This window comes from Salmo salar, chromosome 13 (genome assembly GCF_965601325.2).
Source record: "Salmo salar chromosome 13, fSalSal1, whole genome shotgun sequence".
Taxonomy (NCBI): Eukaryota; Metazoa; Chordata; class Actinopteri; order Salmoniformes; family Salmonidae; genus Salmo; species Salmo salar.
The window spans coordinates 13,840,362-13,856,755 of record NC_138303.1 but is presented as its reverse complement, the minus strand read 5'-3'; the positions used below and the strand labels follow the sequence as shown (position 1 = coordinate 13,856,755).

Genomic DNA, 16,394 nt, shown 5'->3' with positions numbered 1-16,394 from the left:
TGTCTAGACTGCAGGTGTTCTAGTGTCCGTTGCTCTGTCTAGACTGCAGGTGTTCTAGTGTCCGTTGCTCTGTCTAGACTGCAGGTGTTCTAGTGTCCGTTGCTCTGTCTAGACTGCAGGTGTTCTAGTGTCCGTTGCTCTGTCTAGACTGCAGGTGTTCTAGTGTCCGTTGCTCTGTCTAGACTGCAGGTGTTCTAGTGTCCGTTGCTCTGTCTAGACTGCAGGTGTTCTAGTGTCCGTTGCTCTGTCTAGACTGCAGGTGTTCTAGTGTCCGTTACTCTGTCTAGACTGCAGGTGTTCTAGAGTCCGTTACTCTGTCTAGACTGCAGGTGTTCTACTGTCCGTTGCTCTGTCTAGACTGCAGGTGTTCTAGTGTCCGTTGCTCTGTCTAGACTGCAGGTGTTCTAGTGTCCGTTACTCTGTCTAGACTGCAGGTGTTCTAGTGTCCGTTACTCTGTCTAGACTGCAGGTGTTCTAGAGTCCGTTACTCTGTCTAGACTGCAGGTGTTCTAGTGTCCGTTACTCTGTCTAGACTGCAGGTGTTCTAGTGTCCGTTACTCTGTCTAGACTGCAGGTGTTCTAGTGTCCGTTACTCTGTCTAGACTGCAGGTGTTCTAGAGTCCGTTACTCTGTCTAGACTGCAGGTGTTCTAGTGTCCGTTACTCTGTCTAGACTGCAGGTGTTCTAGTGTCCGTTACTCTGTCTAGACTGCAGGTGTTCTAGTGTCCGTTACTCTGTCTAGACTGCAGGTGTTCTAGAGTCCGTTACTCTGTCTAGACTGCAGGTGTTCTAGTGTCCGTTACTCTGTCTAGACTGCAGGTGTTCTAGAGTCCGTTACTCTGTCTAGACTGCAGGTGTTCTAGTGTCCGTTACTCTGTCTAGACTGCACGTGTTCTAGTGTCCGTTACTCTGTCTAGACTGCAGGTGTTCTAGTGTCCGTTACTCTGTCTAGACTGCAGGTGTTCTAGTGTCCGTTACTCTGTCTAGACTGCAGGTGTTCTAGTGTCCGTTACTCTGTCTAGACTGCAGGTGTTCTAGTGTCCGTTACTCTGTCTAGACTGCAGGTGTTCTAGTGTCCGTTACTGTCTAGACTGCAGGTGTTCTAGTGTCCGTTACTGTCTAGATTGCAGGTGTTCTAGTGTCCGTTACTGTCTAGACTGCAGGTGTTCTAGTGTCCGTTACTCTGTCTAGACTGCAGGTGTTCTAGTGTCCGTTACACTGTCTAGACTGCAGGTGTTCTAGTGTCCGTTACACTGTCTAGACTGCAGGTGTTCTAGTGTCCGTTACACTGTCTAGACTGCAGGTGTTCTAGTGTCCGTTACACTGTCTAGTGATGTTTTGTCTTACATATAAAGATTTTTTCCCTTCCAAGAAGAATGAGGTGTCTGTTCTTACAAATGTGTTCTTATTTGCATGTGCTAGCTTAATGTTGTTCTTTATGGGGGGGGGGGGTAGCATCATACTGTAAGAGTTGTATTGAGTTTCAGTGTGGGGGGGGGGGGGTACCATCATACTGTAAGAGTTGTATTGAGTTTCAGTGTGGGGGGGTACCATCATACTGTAAGAGTTGTATTGAGTTTCATTGTGGGGGGGTACCATCATACTGTGAGAGTTGTATTGAGTTTCAGTGTGGGGGGGTACCATCATACTGTAAGAGTTGTATTGAGTTTCAGTGTGGGGGGGTGGGGGGGTACCATCATACTGTAAGAGTTGTATACACAGTCAGTTAGGAAAGCTAAGGCTAGCTTTTTCAAACAGAAATGTGCATCCTGTAGCACTAATTCCAAAAAGGTCTGGGACACTGTAAAGTCAATGGAGAATAAGAGCACCTCCTCCCAGCTGCCCACTGCACTGAGGCTAGGAAACACTGTCACCACCGATAAATCTACGATAATCGAGAATTTCAATAAGCATTGTTCTACGGCTGGCCATGCTTTCCACCTGGCTACCCCTACCCCAGTCAACAGCTTTGCACCCCCCACAGCAACTTGCCCAAGCCCCCCCACTTCTCCTTCACCCAAATCCAGATAGCTGATGTTCTGAAAGAGCTGCAAAATCTGGACCCCTACAAATCAGCTGGGCTAGACAATCTGGACCCTCTCTTTCTAAAATTATCCGCCGAAATTGTTGCCACCCCTATTACCTATTACTTGCCTGTTCAACCTCTTTCGTACCGTCTGAGATCCCTAAAGATTGGAAAGCTGCCGCGGTCATCTCCCTCTTCAAAGGAGGAGACACTCTAGACCCAAACTGTTACAGACCTATATCCATCCTGCCCTGCCTTTCTAAGGTCTTCGAAAGCCAAGTTAACAAACAGATCATCGACCATTTCGAATCCCACTGTACTTTCTCCACAATGCAATCTGGTTTCCGAGCTGGTCATGGGTGCACCTCAGCCATGCTCAAGGTCCTAAACGATATCATAACCGCCATCGATAAAAGACAGTACTGTGCAGCCGTCTTCATCGACCTGGCCAAGGCTTTCGACTCTGTCAATCACCGCATTCTTATTGGCAGACTCAACAGCCTTGGTTTCTCAAATGACTGCCTCGCCTGGTTCACCAACTACTTCTCAGACAGAGTTCAGTGTGTCAAATCGGAGGGCCTGTTGTCCGGACCTCTGGCAGTCTCTACGGGGGTACCACAGGGTTCAATTCTCAGACCGACTCCTTTCTCTGTATATATCAATGATGTCGCTCTTGCTGCTGGTGATTCTCTGATCCACCTCTACGCAGACGACACCATTCTGTATACATCTGGCCCTTCTTTAGACACTGTGTTAACAAACCTCCAAACGAGTTTCAATGCCATACAACACTCCTTCCGTGGCCTCCAACTGCTCTTAAATGCTAGTAAAACTAAATGCATGCTCTTCAACCAATTGCTGCCCGCACCCTCCCGCCCAGCTAGCATCACTACTCTGGACGGTTCTGACTTTGGTATTTATAGTTGTCCACATAGTTGAGACTGTTAACTCTCCTTCCAGACTCACATTAAGTATCTCCAATCCAAAATTAAATCTAGAATCGTCTTCCTATTTTGCAACAAAGCCTCCTTCACTCATGATGCCAAACATATTCTTCTAAAACTGACTATCCTACCGATCCTTGACTTCGGCGATGTCATTTAAAAAATTGCCTCCAACACTCTACTCAGCAAATTGGATTCAATCTATCACAGTGCCATCTGTTTTGTCACTAAAGCCCCATATACTACCCACCACTGCGACCTGTATGCTCTCGTTGGATGGCCCTCGCTACATATTCGTTGCCAAACCCACTGGCTCCAGGTCATCTATAAGTCTTTGCTAGGCAAAGCCCTGCCTTATCTCAGCTCACTGGTCACCATAGCAACACCCACCCTTGGCATGCGCTCCAGCAGGTATATTTCACTCGTCATCCCCAAAGCCAACACCCCTTTTGGCCGCCTTTCCTTCCAGTTCTCTGCTGCCATTGACTGGAACGAATTGTAAAAATTGCTGAAGCTGAAGACTTATCTCCCTCACTAAGTATCAGCTGTCAGAGCAGCTTACCGTTCACTGCACCTGTACACAGCCCATCTGTAAATAGCCCACCCAACTACCTCATCCCCCTTACCTTTCTAATCTTACTACACCTTGTACATAGATTTTTCAATTGTGTTATCGTCTGCACCTTTGTTTATTCCACGTGTAACTCTGTGTTGTTGTTTGTGTCGCTTTGCTTTATCTTGGCCAGGTCACAGTTGTAAATGAGAACTTTTTCTCAACTGGCCTACCTGGTTAAATAAAGGTGAAAATAAATAAATATATATTTAGTTTCAGTGTGGTGACTTAATAAACGTCTTTACTGTCTTTCTCTTAGGCTCAGACCCAATTTGCCCATACCACTGCTACCCCAGCCATCGCTGAGGGGACCTACCAGCCACAGGCTGCTGGGCTGGGGATGCCATCATCAGGTGAGTCCACTGGCTCTGTGAGGCCTGTACCACATGTTAAAGGGATACCTCGGGATTTTGGCTGTGTGTCTCTCTCTTCATCTACTTCCACAGTGTCGTATGAACATGTGGATACCATTGTTATGTCTTCCAGTCATTGCACTAAAGTTACTGAGCAACTGCCTTCAAACTGCACGCAGAGATACTCTATGTATCACAGACCATATTCTGTAGTTTACCTGTTGGTTGCCCTCCTCCAGACCAGGGTGTTCCTATTTACAAAACTTCTCAGAGTAGGATTGCTGCTCTAGGATCAGGTCCTTCCTTGTCCATGTAATCTTATTCATTATGATCTGAAAGGAAACACTGATCCTAGAGCAGCACTTATACTCTGAGACACTTTTTGAATACAGGCCCTGGTCTCTCACTTTCTTCCTACTCTCCCTTTCATCTCTTGGTTTCCCTCTCCATCTTTGTCTGTTTGGGGCTCTTCTCTGAATCAGGCTGTTGTTAGTGGTGAAAGGCCTTTCGTCTCTGTAGTGTGGTGTTGAGAGGCGATAAAGACATGCTGAGGATTAGAGGCAGTTGGGGGTATGGGGTCTTATTGAATGTTCTTTAGCTCAGCTCCTACTCTGTGGATCAGTCTCCTCTTAGCCTCAGTGTCTTTCATTGAGTGAGGGTGAAATGGGCAGAGAGACCACAGTGAGCAGTCTCTCAATGCAGGGATTCCAATAGGGAGAGGGAGGGAGGAGTACAAGATAAAAGGAAGGTGGACAGGGGCCCACAGGGAGGGGGAAAAAATGTGGTTTTCTGCTCTTTTTCACTTGTTCCCCTCTTTCACTCTCATTCTCTCTTTCTCAGTATGGGATGTCCTCTGGGCTTTGGTTTTCTCCCAGTGGAGCTAGCTTATGGTTGACATGGAGACGGCTGGCCTGGTGGCAGCGCTGGGGAGGGGAGTTTTCTTCCTCAGGCCTGAAGGGGACAGACAGGAAAGGTGGTGAAGGAAATGGCCCTGCATGACATCACCACTGGACCTCAGCCCAACCACAGCTCTCACTGCCGCCCGCTTCCTCATTTCCTCCAATCATGTCTTACAGTGGGGGAAAAAAGTATTTGATCCCCTGCTGATTTTGTACGTTTGCCCACTTACAAAGAAATGATCAGTCTCTAATTTTAATGGTAGGTTTATTTGAACAGTGAGAGACAGAATAACAACAAAAAAATCCAGAAAAACGCATGTCAAAAATGTTATAAAATGATTAGCATTTTAATGAGGGAAATAAGTATTTGACCCCCTCTCAATCAGAAAGATTTCTGGCTCCCAGGTGTCTTTTATACAGGTAACGAGTTGAGATTAGGAGCGCACTCTTAAAGGGATCCGTGGAGGCCAGTGTTGTCGTCAGGCTCAGCCCCGGTGATCCGTGGAGGCCAGTGTTGTCGTCAGGCTCAGCCCCGGTGATCCGTGGAGGCCAGTGTTGTCGTCAGGCTCAGCCCCGGTGATCCGTGGAGGCCAGTGTTGTCGTCAGGCTCAGCCCCGGTGATCCGTGGAGGCCAGTGTTGTCGTCAGGCTCAGCCCCGGTGATCCGTGGAGGCCAGTGTTGTCGTCAGGCTCAGCCCCGGTGATCCGTAGAGGCCAGTGTTGTCGTCAGGCTCAGCCCCGGTGATCCGTAGAGGCCAGTGTTGTCGTCAGGCTCAGCCCCGGTGATCCGTGGAGGCCAGTGTTGTCGTCAGGCTCAGCCCCGGTGATCCGTGGAGGCCAGTGTTGTCGTCAGGCTCAGCCCCGGTGATCCGTGGAGGCCAGTGTTGTCGTCAGGCTCAGCCCCGGTGATCCGTGGAGGCCAGTGTTGTCGTCAGGCTCAGCCCCGGTGATCCGTGGAGGCCAGTGTTGTCGTCAGGCTCAGCCCCGGTGATCCGTGGAGGCCAGTGTTGTCGTCAGGCTCAGCCCCGGTGATCCGTAGAGGCCAGTGTTGTCGTCAGGCTCAGCCCCGGTGATCCGTGGAGGCCAGTGTTGTCGTCAGGCTCAGCCCCGGTGATCCGTGGAGGCCAGTGTTGTCGTCAGGCTCAGCCCCGGTGATCCGTAGAGGCCAGTGTTGTCGTCAGGCTCAGCCCCGGTGATCCGTGGAGGCCAGTGTTGTCGTCAGGCTCAGCCCCGGTGATCCGTGGAGGCCAGTGTTGTCGTCAGGCTCAGCCCCGGTGATCCGTGGAGGCCAGTGTTGTCGTCAGGCTCAGCCCCGGTGATCCGTAGAGGTCAGGTGACAGTGAAAGAGTAAAACTTAACACTGAGACATAATTTAGTCCCTGGGGTTGGCAGAGCACTGCAACTCTGAGAGGTAATGGTATTGCAGATTACACCAGGCCAAGGTCAGTTTATATCCTGTATTAGTTGAGTGGTAGTTTGTGTGTGAGAAGAGAGGCCAACAGTTAAATGATTAAATGAGTATGTGTGTTAACCAAACCAATGTGTAGACTGAGCAGTGCGTGGTCTTTATATATATTTTTCCTGTCCAATAGGAAGAGATCGGATGCCTGTAGGCGGTGGTTAGTTGAATCACTATCAGCAAATTCTTCTCCCGTACAGCATCTGTGGACTGTGTGGGTGGATGTTCTCTGTGTCACTCATGTGTATTCCTATAGCCTATGCCTTTTTCTGTTTATTGTGGGGGTGCTGTGTGACTGTCTGGCTTATCGTGTCGATCTCCCACATGCCTTGGTATACATGTGTCCTTTTTAACTTTCCACCCAAACTTTATTCCTAAAAAAAATATTTGTTTTTCACATTTTACGATCATAAATACAATTCAACATTCACATAAAATATATTTCAGTTCATAATTACATGACTTACAAATGTAATAGTCTGTCTTATTTCTTCTTTTTTAATATTCTGTTTTTGATTTGTAAAAAAAACCTGTGGTAAATTCAATTGATTGGACATGATTTGGAAAGGTTGCATGTCGGAGCAAAAACCAAGCCATGAGGTCGAAGGAGTTGTCTGTAGACCTCCGAGACAGGAAGAACAACAAAAAATGCCTGCAGCATTCAAGGTCCCCAAGGACACAGTGGCCGCAATCATTCTTAAAAGGAAGAATTTTGTAACCACCAAGACTCCCCCTAGAGCTGGCCGCCCGGCCAAACTGAGCAATTGGGGGAGAAGGGCCTTGGTCAGGGAGGTGACGAAGAACCCAATGGTCACTCTGAAAGAGCTCCAGAGTTCCTCTGTGGAGATGGGAGAACCTTCTAGAAGGACAACCATCTCTGCAGCACTCCACCAATCAGGCCTTTATGGTAGAGTGGCCAGACGGAAACTACTCCTCAGTAAAAGGCACATGACAGTCTGCTTGGTGTTTTCCAAAAGGCACCTAAAGGACTCTGTGACCATGAGAAACAAGATTTTCTGGTCTGATGAAACCAAGATTGAACTCTTTGGCCTGAATGCCAAGCGTCACGTCTGGAGGAAACCTGGCACCATCCCTACAGTGAAGCATGGTGGTGGCAGCATCATGCTGTGGGGATGTTTTTCAGTGCCAGGGTCTGGGAGACTAGTCAGGATCCAGGGAAAGATGAACAGAGCAAAGTACAGAGAGATCCTTGATAAAACCCTGCTCCAGAGCGCTCAGGACTTCAGACTGGGGTGAAGGTTCACCTTCCAAAAGGACAACGACCCTAAGCACACAGCCAAGACAACGGAGGAGTGGCTTCGGGACAAGTCTCTGATTGTCCTTGAGTGTTCCGGCCAGAGCCCTGACTTGAACCCGACCGAACATCTCTGGAGAGACCTGAAAATAGCTGTGCAGCAAATCTCCCCATCCAACCTGACAGAGCTTGAGAGGATCTGCAGAGAAAAATGTGAGAAACTCCCCAAATACAGGTGTGCCAAGCTTGTAGTGTCATATCCAAGAAGACTCAAGGCTGTATTCGCTGCCAAAGGTGCTTCAACAAAGAACTGAGTAACTGAACTACAGAGGACCATGTTCTACCAACTGAACTACAGAGGACCATGTTCTACCAACTGAGCTACAGAGGACCATGTTCTACCAACTGAGCTACAGAGGACCATGTTCTACCAACTGAGCTACAGAGGACCATGTTCTACCAACTGAGCTACAGAGGACCATGTTCTACCAACTGAGCTACAGAGGACCATGTTCTACCAACTGAGCTACAGAGGACCATGAACTACAGGGTCCTTAGCTTAGTGATGATCTAAGGACCCAGGGACTAAACACCTCCCTTTGCAACTGGATCCTGGACTTCCTGACGGGCCACCCCCAGGTGGTAAGAGTAGGTAATAACACATCTGCCACGCTGTTCTTCAACATGGGGGCCCCTCAGGGGTGCATGCTCAGTCCCTTCCTGTACTCACGACTCCAACACCATCATTAAGGGGCTGTAGTGGAGCAGATTGAGAGCTTCAAGTTCCTTGGTATCCAACAAACTATCATGGTCCAAACACACCATGACAATCGTGAAGAGGGCACAACAACGCCTATTCCCCTTCATGAGACTGAAGGTTTGGCATGGGTCCTCAGATCCTCAAAAAGTTATACTGCTGCACCATCGAGAGCATCCTGACTGGTTGCATCACTGCCTAGTTTGGCAACTGCTCGGCCTCCGACCGCAAGGCGCTACAGAGGGTAGTGCATACGGCCTAGTACATCACTGGGGCCAAGCTTCCTGCCATCCAGGATCTCTATACCAGGCGGTGTCAGAGGAAGGCCCCAAAAAAATGTACAGACTCCAGCCACCCTAGTCATAGACCGTTCTCTCTGCTACCACACGGCAAGCGGTACTGGTCCAAAAAGCTTCTTAACAGCTTCTATCCCCAAGCCATAAGACTCCTAAACAGCTAATCAAATGGCTACCTGGACTATTTGCATTGTCCCCACCCCACCCCCCATTTTTACGCTGCTGCTATTCTCTGTTTATTATCTATACATAGTCACTTTACCTCTACCTACATGTACATATTACCTCGACTAACCGGTGCCCCCGCATATTGACTCTGTACCGGTACCCTCTGTATAAAGCCTCACTACTGTTATTTTATTGTTGCTCCTTCATTATTTAACTTCAGTTAATTTTAGTAAATACTTTCTTAACACTTTTTTTTTCTTCTTAAAACGGCATTGTTGGTTAAGGGCTTGGAAGTAAGCATTTCACTGTAAGGTCTACACCTGTTTTGTACTAGGTGCATGTGACCAATAACATGTGATTGTTTTGTTGATATATTAACTGTGTGTTGTTTCTCGTCTAGCCCTGTACCCGAACCTGGAGGAGCTGGGAGAGTACATGGGCCTGAGCCTCGACAGTGATGAGGTGCAGAGGAACATGGCCTTGGTGCCCACGGCAGACAATGTAAGTTGTGCGTGTGGAGGATTTATGCCTACTTCTTGTTGCTGATGTATGTCAGATGGTGTCCCTATGTGTCTGTAATGAAGGATGTCAGTTGTGACCTCATTTCAGCGGTATTTCCTCCTCATTGGCTGAGTGAGGGATAAGATGCCCGAATGTCATATTATGTAAGGTCTATTTTTACTGAGTGATATTTCCTCTGTGTGATGCTCAGACGTCAGCAGAGCAGACCCCAGTGCCATCGGGCCAGCTAACACCAGTACACAACACATCCTGTAGGTCTCTGGAGAAGACAGCACGGCCTTGGATAAAGTTCCCTCTGCTTCACAGAATAGGTTGCATTCACAGAAACATTCTGAAGTGTATACACTGTGACTCAGACTGTAGTTAGTAAATATACATTCAAACCACAGGGTTCAACAAGAGAGATTACATTCAAACCACAGGGTTCAACAAGAGAGATTACATTCAAACCACAGGGTTCAACAAGAGAGATTACATTCAAACCACAGGGTTCAACAAGAGAGATTACATTCAAACCACAGGGTTCAACAAGAGAGATTACATTCAAACCACAGGGTTCAACAAGAGAGATTACATTCAAACCACAGGGTTCAACAAGAGAGATTACATTCAAACCACAGGGTTCAACAAGAGAGATTACATTCAAACCACAGGGTTCAACAAGAGATACTTGAGCTTGATTTTGTTCGTCAGAGTTGTACATTTTTTTTAAAATTTTTTTAAAACATTTTAGTCATTTAGCAGACACTCTTATCCAGAGCGACTTACAGTAGTGAATGCATACATTTCATTTCATGCATTTTTTTTGTACTGGCCACCCGTGGGAATCGAACCCACAACCCTGGCGTTGCACACACCATGCTGGCGTTGCAAACACCATGCTCTACCAACTGAGCCACAGGGAAGGCATGTAGCCTAGGTTTTTTTTTTGGGGGGGGGGGCAGTGGTTTTGGATGAGCTCTCAGTAGTGGACTCATACCGTCGGGACCATACCAGTATCAGTATTGCAACAAAAGAAATCCATGGCAAAAATGAGAACACAAAGCTAACCAAACTCTTTGGTCCTTTAAAAACCTTCTGTATGTAAAATATTGTGTGCTATAGCCTGGGAAATAAATGCAGGTGACTCTGGATGACATCATAATAATGTTTGTTTCCAACATTAGGGATGTGTTCTTAAAGAAGTTAAATCCGCTTCGTGTTTTGTTTCCTTGCCACGATACTAACTCGTATTGCGATACTGGTGTCGTCCCGGTCCTACGGATTCCTAGCAGGCTCTTTAGAAACCAGAGTACAGGCCTCCCGAGTGGTGCCGTGGTCTGAGGTACTGCATCACAGTGCTAGCTGTGCCACTAGAGATTCTGGGTTTGAGTCCAGGCTCTTTCGCAGCCGGCCGCGACCTGGAGACCCATGGGGCGGAGCACAATTGGCCCAGTGTCGTCCGGGTTAGGGGAGGGTTTGGCCGGCAGGGATGTCCTTGTCCCATTGGGCACTAGTGACTCCTGTGGCGAGCATCGTGCACGTTGACACGGTCGCACGGTGTTTCCTCCGACACATTGGTGCGGCTGGCTTCCGGGTTAATCGGGCATTGTGTCAAGAAGCAGTGTGGCTTGGTTGGGTTGTGTTTCGGAGGACGCATGGCTCTCAGCCTTCACCTCTCCCGAGTCTGTACGGGAGTTGCAGCGATGAGACAAGACTGTAACTACCAATTGGATACCACGAAAAAGGGTTTAAAAAAAGAAACCAGAGTACAGTGTAGTGTAGCACTGTGTTCCCAGAGCAGCACTGACTGACTCCCCAACAGCATGGAGTGTCTGGGAGGCCTCTGCTCCTCTTTAGTGTGTAGACTAGTGGGAGTGTCTGGGAGGCCTCTGCTCCTCTTTAGTGTGTAGGCTAGTGGGAGTGTCTGGGAGGCCTCTGCTCCTCTTTAGTGTGTAGACTAGTGGGAGTGTCTGGGAGGCCTCTGCTCCTCTTTAGTGTGTAGGCTAGTGGGAGTGTCTGGGAGGCCTCTGCTCCTCTTTAGTGTGTAGGCTAGTGGGAGTGTCTGGGAGGCCTCTGCTCCTCTTTAGTGTGTAGACTAGTGGGAGTGTCTGGGAGGCCTCTGCTCCTCTTTAGTGTGTAGACTAGTGGGAGTGTCTGGGAGGCCTCTGCTCCTCTTTAGTGTGTAGACTAGTGGGAGTGTCTGGGAGGCCTCTGCTCCTCTTTAGTGTGTAGACTAGTGGGAGTGTCTGGGAGGCCTCTGCTCCTCTTTAGTGTGTAGACTAGTGGGAGTGTCTGGGAGGCCTCTGCTCCTCTTTAGTGTGTAGACTAGTGGGAGTGTCTGGGAGGCCTCTGCTCCTCTTTAGTGTGTAGACTAGTGGGAGTGTCTGGGAGGCCTCTGCTCCTCTTTAGTGTGTAGACTAGTGGGAGTGTCTGGGAGGCCTCTGCTCCTCTTTAGTGTGTAGACTAGTGGGAGTGTCTGGGAGGCCTCTGCTCCTCTTTAGTGTGTAGGCTAGTGGGAGTGTCTGGGAGGCCTCTGCTCCTCTTTAGTGTGTAGACTAGTGGGAGTGTCTGGGAGGCCTCTGCTCCTCTTTAGTGTGTAGACTAGTGGGAGTGTCTGGGAGGCCTCTGCTCCTCTTTAGTGTGTAGACTAGTGGGAGTGTCTGGGAGGCCTCTGCTCCTCTTTAGTGTGTAGACTAGTGGGAGTGTCTGGGAGGCCTCTGCTCCTCTTTAGTGTGTAGGCTAGTGGGAGTGTCTGGGAGGCCTCTGCTCCTCTTTAGTGTGTAGACTAGTGGGAGTGTCTGGGAGGCCTCTGCTCCTCTTTAGTGTGTAGACTAGTGGGAGTGTCTGGGAGGCCTCTGCTCCTCTTTAGTGTGTAGGCTAGTGGGAGTGTCTGGGAGGCCTCTGCTCCTCTTTAGTGTGTAGGCTAGTGGGAGTGTCTGGGAGGCCTCTGCTCCTCTTTAGTGTGTAGACTAGTGGGAGTGTCTGGGAGGCCTCTGCTCCTCTTTAGTGTGTAGACTAGTGGGAGTGTCTGGGAGGCCTCTGCTCCTCTTTAGTGTGTAGACTAGTGGGAGTGTCTGGGAGGCCTCTGCTCCTCTTTAGTGTGTAGACTAGTGGGAGTGTCTGGGAGGCCTCTGCTCCTCTTTAGTGTGTAGGCTAGTGGGAGTGTCTGGGAGGCCTCTGCTCCTCTTTAGTGTGTAGGCTGGTGGGAGTGTCTGGGAGGCCTCTGCTCCTCTTTAGTGTGTAGACTAGTGGGAGTGTCTGGGAGGCCTCTGCTCCTCTTTAGTGTGTAGACTAGTGGGAGTGTCTGGGAGGCCTCTGCTCCTCTTTAGTGTGTAGACTAGTGGGAGTGTCTGGGAGGCCTCTGCTCCTCTTTAGTGTGTAGGCTGGTGGGAGTGTCTGGGAGGCCTCTGCTCCTCTTTAGTGTGTAGACTAGTGGGAGTGTCTGGGAGGCCTCTGCTCCTCTTTAGTGTGTAGACTAGTGGGAGTGTCTGGGAGGCCTCTGCTCCTCTTTAGTGTGTAGGCTGGTGGGAGTGTCTGGGAGGCCTCTGCTCCTCTTTAGTGTGTAGACTAGTGGGAGTGTCTGGGAGGCCTCTGCTCCTCTTTAGTGTGTAGGCTAGTGGGAGTGTCTGGGAGGCCTCTGCTCCTCTTTAGTGTGTAGGCTAGTGGGAGTGTCTGGGAGGCCTCTGCTCCTCTTTAGTGTGTAGACTAGTGGGAGTGTCTGGGAGGCCTCTGCTCCTCTTTAGTGTGTAGACTAGTGGGAGTGTCTGGGAGGCCTCTGCTCCTCTTTAGTGTGTAGACTAGTGGGAGTGTCTGGGAGGCCTCTGCTCCTCTTTAGTGTGTAGGCTAGTGGGAGTGTCTGGGAGGCCTCTGCTCCTCTTTAGTGTGTAGACTAGTGGGAGTGTCTGGGAGGCCTCTGCTCCTCTTTAGTGTGTAGACTAGTGGGAGTGTCTGGGAGGCCTCTGCTCCTCTTTAGTGTGTAGGCTGGTGGGAGTGTCTGGGTGATCTCTCATACTGCCTTGTATCATGTCCACTGACATTTACTTCTCTTATTCACTTTACAACACAGAAAAGAACAAATCTAGAATCTGGCAAATTTACAGTGCCGAGTCTGTCTTATAACATAGGAGTGAGAACTAAATGCTTTGTCAAAAAAGTATATTTTCTATAAGATCTGGGGGGTGGGGGGTTTAGCAAGTGAAAGTTCTCCTGGTTAACCTGGAAATGGTACAGTCAATCTCCCACATATTGATGGTAACGTTCCATCTCCAACTGCTTATTGATGGTAACGTTTCTCTACCATCTATTTTCCAATCTCTGCCCTCTCTTATCTTAATGTCACCTCTTTCTCTCCACAGCAGGTGGCAGTGTCTTCTGGCATGGGCATCAGTGGCATGGTGTGTCCCGTGACGGGGTCAGACTTGGGCATCAAGAGGGCAGAGATCCGTCCCGGCCTGCGTGAGATCATCCTCTGTAAGGACCAGGATAGGAAGGTCGGCCTGAGGCTAAGAGCCATCGACAATGTGAGTCATTATCATATCCCTAATCTGTAGTCTGGTGGTAAATTAGGCTATCCATCTGTCCTCAAACCAGACTACAGATTACGGCTATATATCTGTCCTCAAACCAGACTACAGATTACGGTTATCTATCCGTCTCCTCAGGGCGTGTTTATCCAGCTGGTTCAGGCCAACTCCCCGGCCGCCCTGGGGGGCCTGCGCTTCGGGGACCAGGTCCTCCAGATCAACGGGCAGAACTGTGCTGGCTGGAGCCTGGACAAGGCCCACAAAGCCCTGAAGGTTGCTGCGGAGACCCGCATCGAGCTCATTGTCCGGGACAGGTAAGGAGGTGACGACCACCGTTATTTCATGCAGATACAATTTTATTTATTTAACCTTTTTATTTAACTAGGCAAGTCAGTTTAAGAACAAATTCTTATTTTACAATGACGGCCCTACCCTGGCCACACCCTCCCCCTAACCCGGCCAAACCCTACCCCGGCCAAACCCTCTCCCTACCCCGGCAAAACCCTTCCCCTACCCTGGCAACCCCCTACCCCCGGCAAAACCCTTCCCCTACCCCGGCAAAACCCTTCCCCTACCCCGGCAAAACCCTTCCCCTACCCCGGCCAAACCCTCCCCCGGCCAAACCCTCCCCCGGCCAAACCCTCCCCCTAACCCGGCCAAACCCCCCTCCCCCTAACCCGGCCAAACCCTCCGCTACCCCGGCCAAACCCTCCCCTAACCCGAACGACGCAGGGCCACAGTGTAATCCGGTCTGATCAGTTTGGTGTAGTTCCTTGGATTATGTCATGAGGTGTTGATGTTCATCAATATGTCCGGCCGTTAAGAGGGAATGTTAGAGTAGGTGGAGTGTAAAAATGTTGTTAGTTGCTCTGTGAACCTGACAAACACTACAGCTCTGGCTCCTCCTGCTGGTCAGATCACCACACTACATGTTGTAGTGTTTTGCTATTAATCAGAGGTTATTTGTTTGCCTTTTCTCAAAATATCATACTGACCAAAGGACATGATGAAAAACAATGGAGGATTTGGACTGTACTACTAAGTGGTCGTCTTGAGTATTTACTACCTCGTGAGCCTTTGTGTTTGTGTTCTGACTTCAGGCCGTTCCAGCGTACTGTCACCATGCACAAAGACAGCTCAGGCCACGTTGGGTTCATCTTCAAGTCGGGCAACATCACCTCGCTGGTCAAGGATGGTTCAGCCGCTCGCAACGGCCTGCTGACGGCCCACTACATCTGTGAGATCAACGGACAGAATGTTATCGGCCTCAAGGTGAGCTTTGACTTCAAATGTTGATGGTGACTTCTCCCTGACGATGAATCAGTGTCCAAAGTTGAATGTACACTCGGTGGCCAGTTTATTAAGTCTATTACCGGGTCGGACCCCCGCTTTGACTCCAGAACAGCCTGAATTATTCAGAGCATGGATTCTTCAAGGTGTCTTAAACGTTCCACAGGGATGTTGGTCCATGCTGACGTGATGGCATCATGCAGTTGCTGCAGATTGGACGGTGGCACATTCATGCTGCCAACAGCACATTCCATCTCATCCCAAAGACTCTTATTGGGTTTGGTCAGTAACAACGTTCAGGTACACTGTGGCGTTCAATCGTTGCTCGATTGGTATCGACGTGTAACAGGAAAACAATCCCCACACCATTACACCACCGCCACCAGCCTGTAGCGTTGACACCAGGCAGGATGGGTCCATGGACGCACGCTGCTTAGGTCAAATCCTGACTCAGCATGACGCAACAGGAACTGTGATTTGTAGGATCAGGCAATGTTTTTCCACTCCTCAGTTGTCCAGTGTTGGTGATGTCATGCCCACTGGAGCCTCTTCTTCTTGTTTTTAGCATATAGGAGCAGAACCCGGTGTGGATATATGTTGCAATAGCCCACCTGTGACAAGGATCGACGAGTTTGTGTGTGTTCCGAGATTCGTGGCCCGCCTGTTAGCTTGCACAATTCTTGCCATTTTCTTTCGACCTCTCTCATTATCGAGCTGTTTTCGCCCACAGAACTGCCGCTGACTTTTTTTGTTTGTTTGTCGCACCATTCTCGGTAAAACCTAGACCCCGCAAAGTCAACTCTGGACCTCGAAGCCAGTTCCACTGTATATTTTTCATTGTTCCCTTCCCTAAACAGGGACTGATTTTAGACCTGGGACACCAGGTGTGTGCAATGAATTATCAGAAAATCAGCAGGCTCCGGACCTTGTAAGGTCAGAGTTGAATTCCCATGCCCTAGACACTGTCGTACGTGAAAAGCCCAGGAGAGCGGCCGTTTCTGAGATACTGGCGCCGACGATCATATCACGCTCAAAGTTGCTTAGGTCACTAGTTTTGTCCATTCTAACAGTAACTGGATGCCTGTCTGCCTGCTTTTTATAGCAAGCCACGGCCACGTGACTCACCGTCTATAGAAGCGATCCATTTGTGAACAGTGGTGTACCTAATAAACTGGCCACTCCGTATATGTTATTACTGTTTGTTGATGTGCAGGATGCTCAGATCAAGGACATCCTGACCAGCTCTCCTACAGCCATGACCATCACCATCATGCCCAAGTTCATCTACGAACACATGGTCAAGAGGTA

At 49.2% G+C, this 16,394-nt stretch overlaps 1 protein-coding gene across 1 annotated transcript in view; it reads left to right on the top strand.

Moving 5' to 3' along the window:
* LOC106566441 (syntenin-1) overlaps positions 1-16,394 on the top strand; it is a 29,072-nt gene that overhangs the window by 11,286 nt on the left and 1,392 nt on the right. The window contains exons 3-8 of the mRNA XM_014134479.3: positions 3,843-3,936; positions 9,170-9,270; positions 13,629-13,793; positions 13,935-14,110; positions 14,897-15,068; positions 16,300-16,391. Of these exons, the coding sequence (XP_013989954.3) occupies positions 3,843-3,936; positions 9,170-9,270; positions 13,629-13,793; positions 13,935-14,110; positions 14,897-15,068; positions 16,300-16,391 (800 nt within the window). The remainder of the gene's footprint in view (positions 1-3,842; positions 3,937-9,169; positions 9,271-13,628; positions 13,794-13,934; positions 14,111-14,896; positions 15,069-16,299; positions 16,392-16,394) is intronic.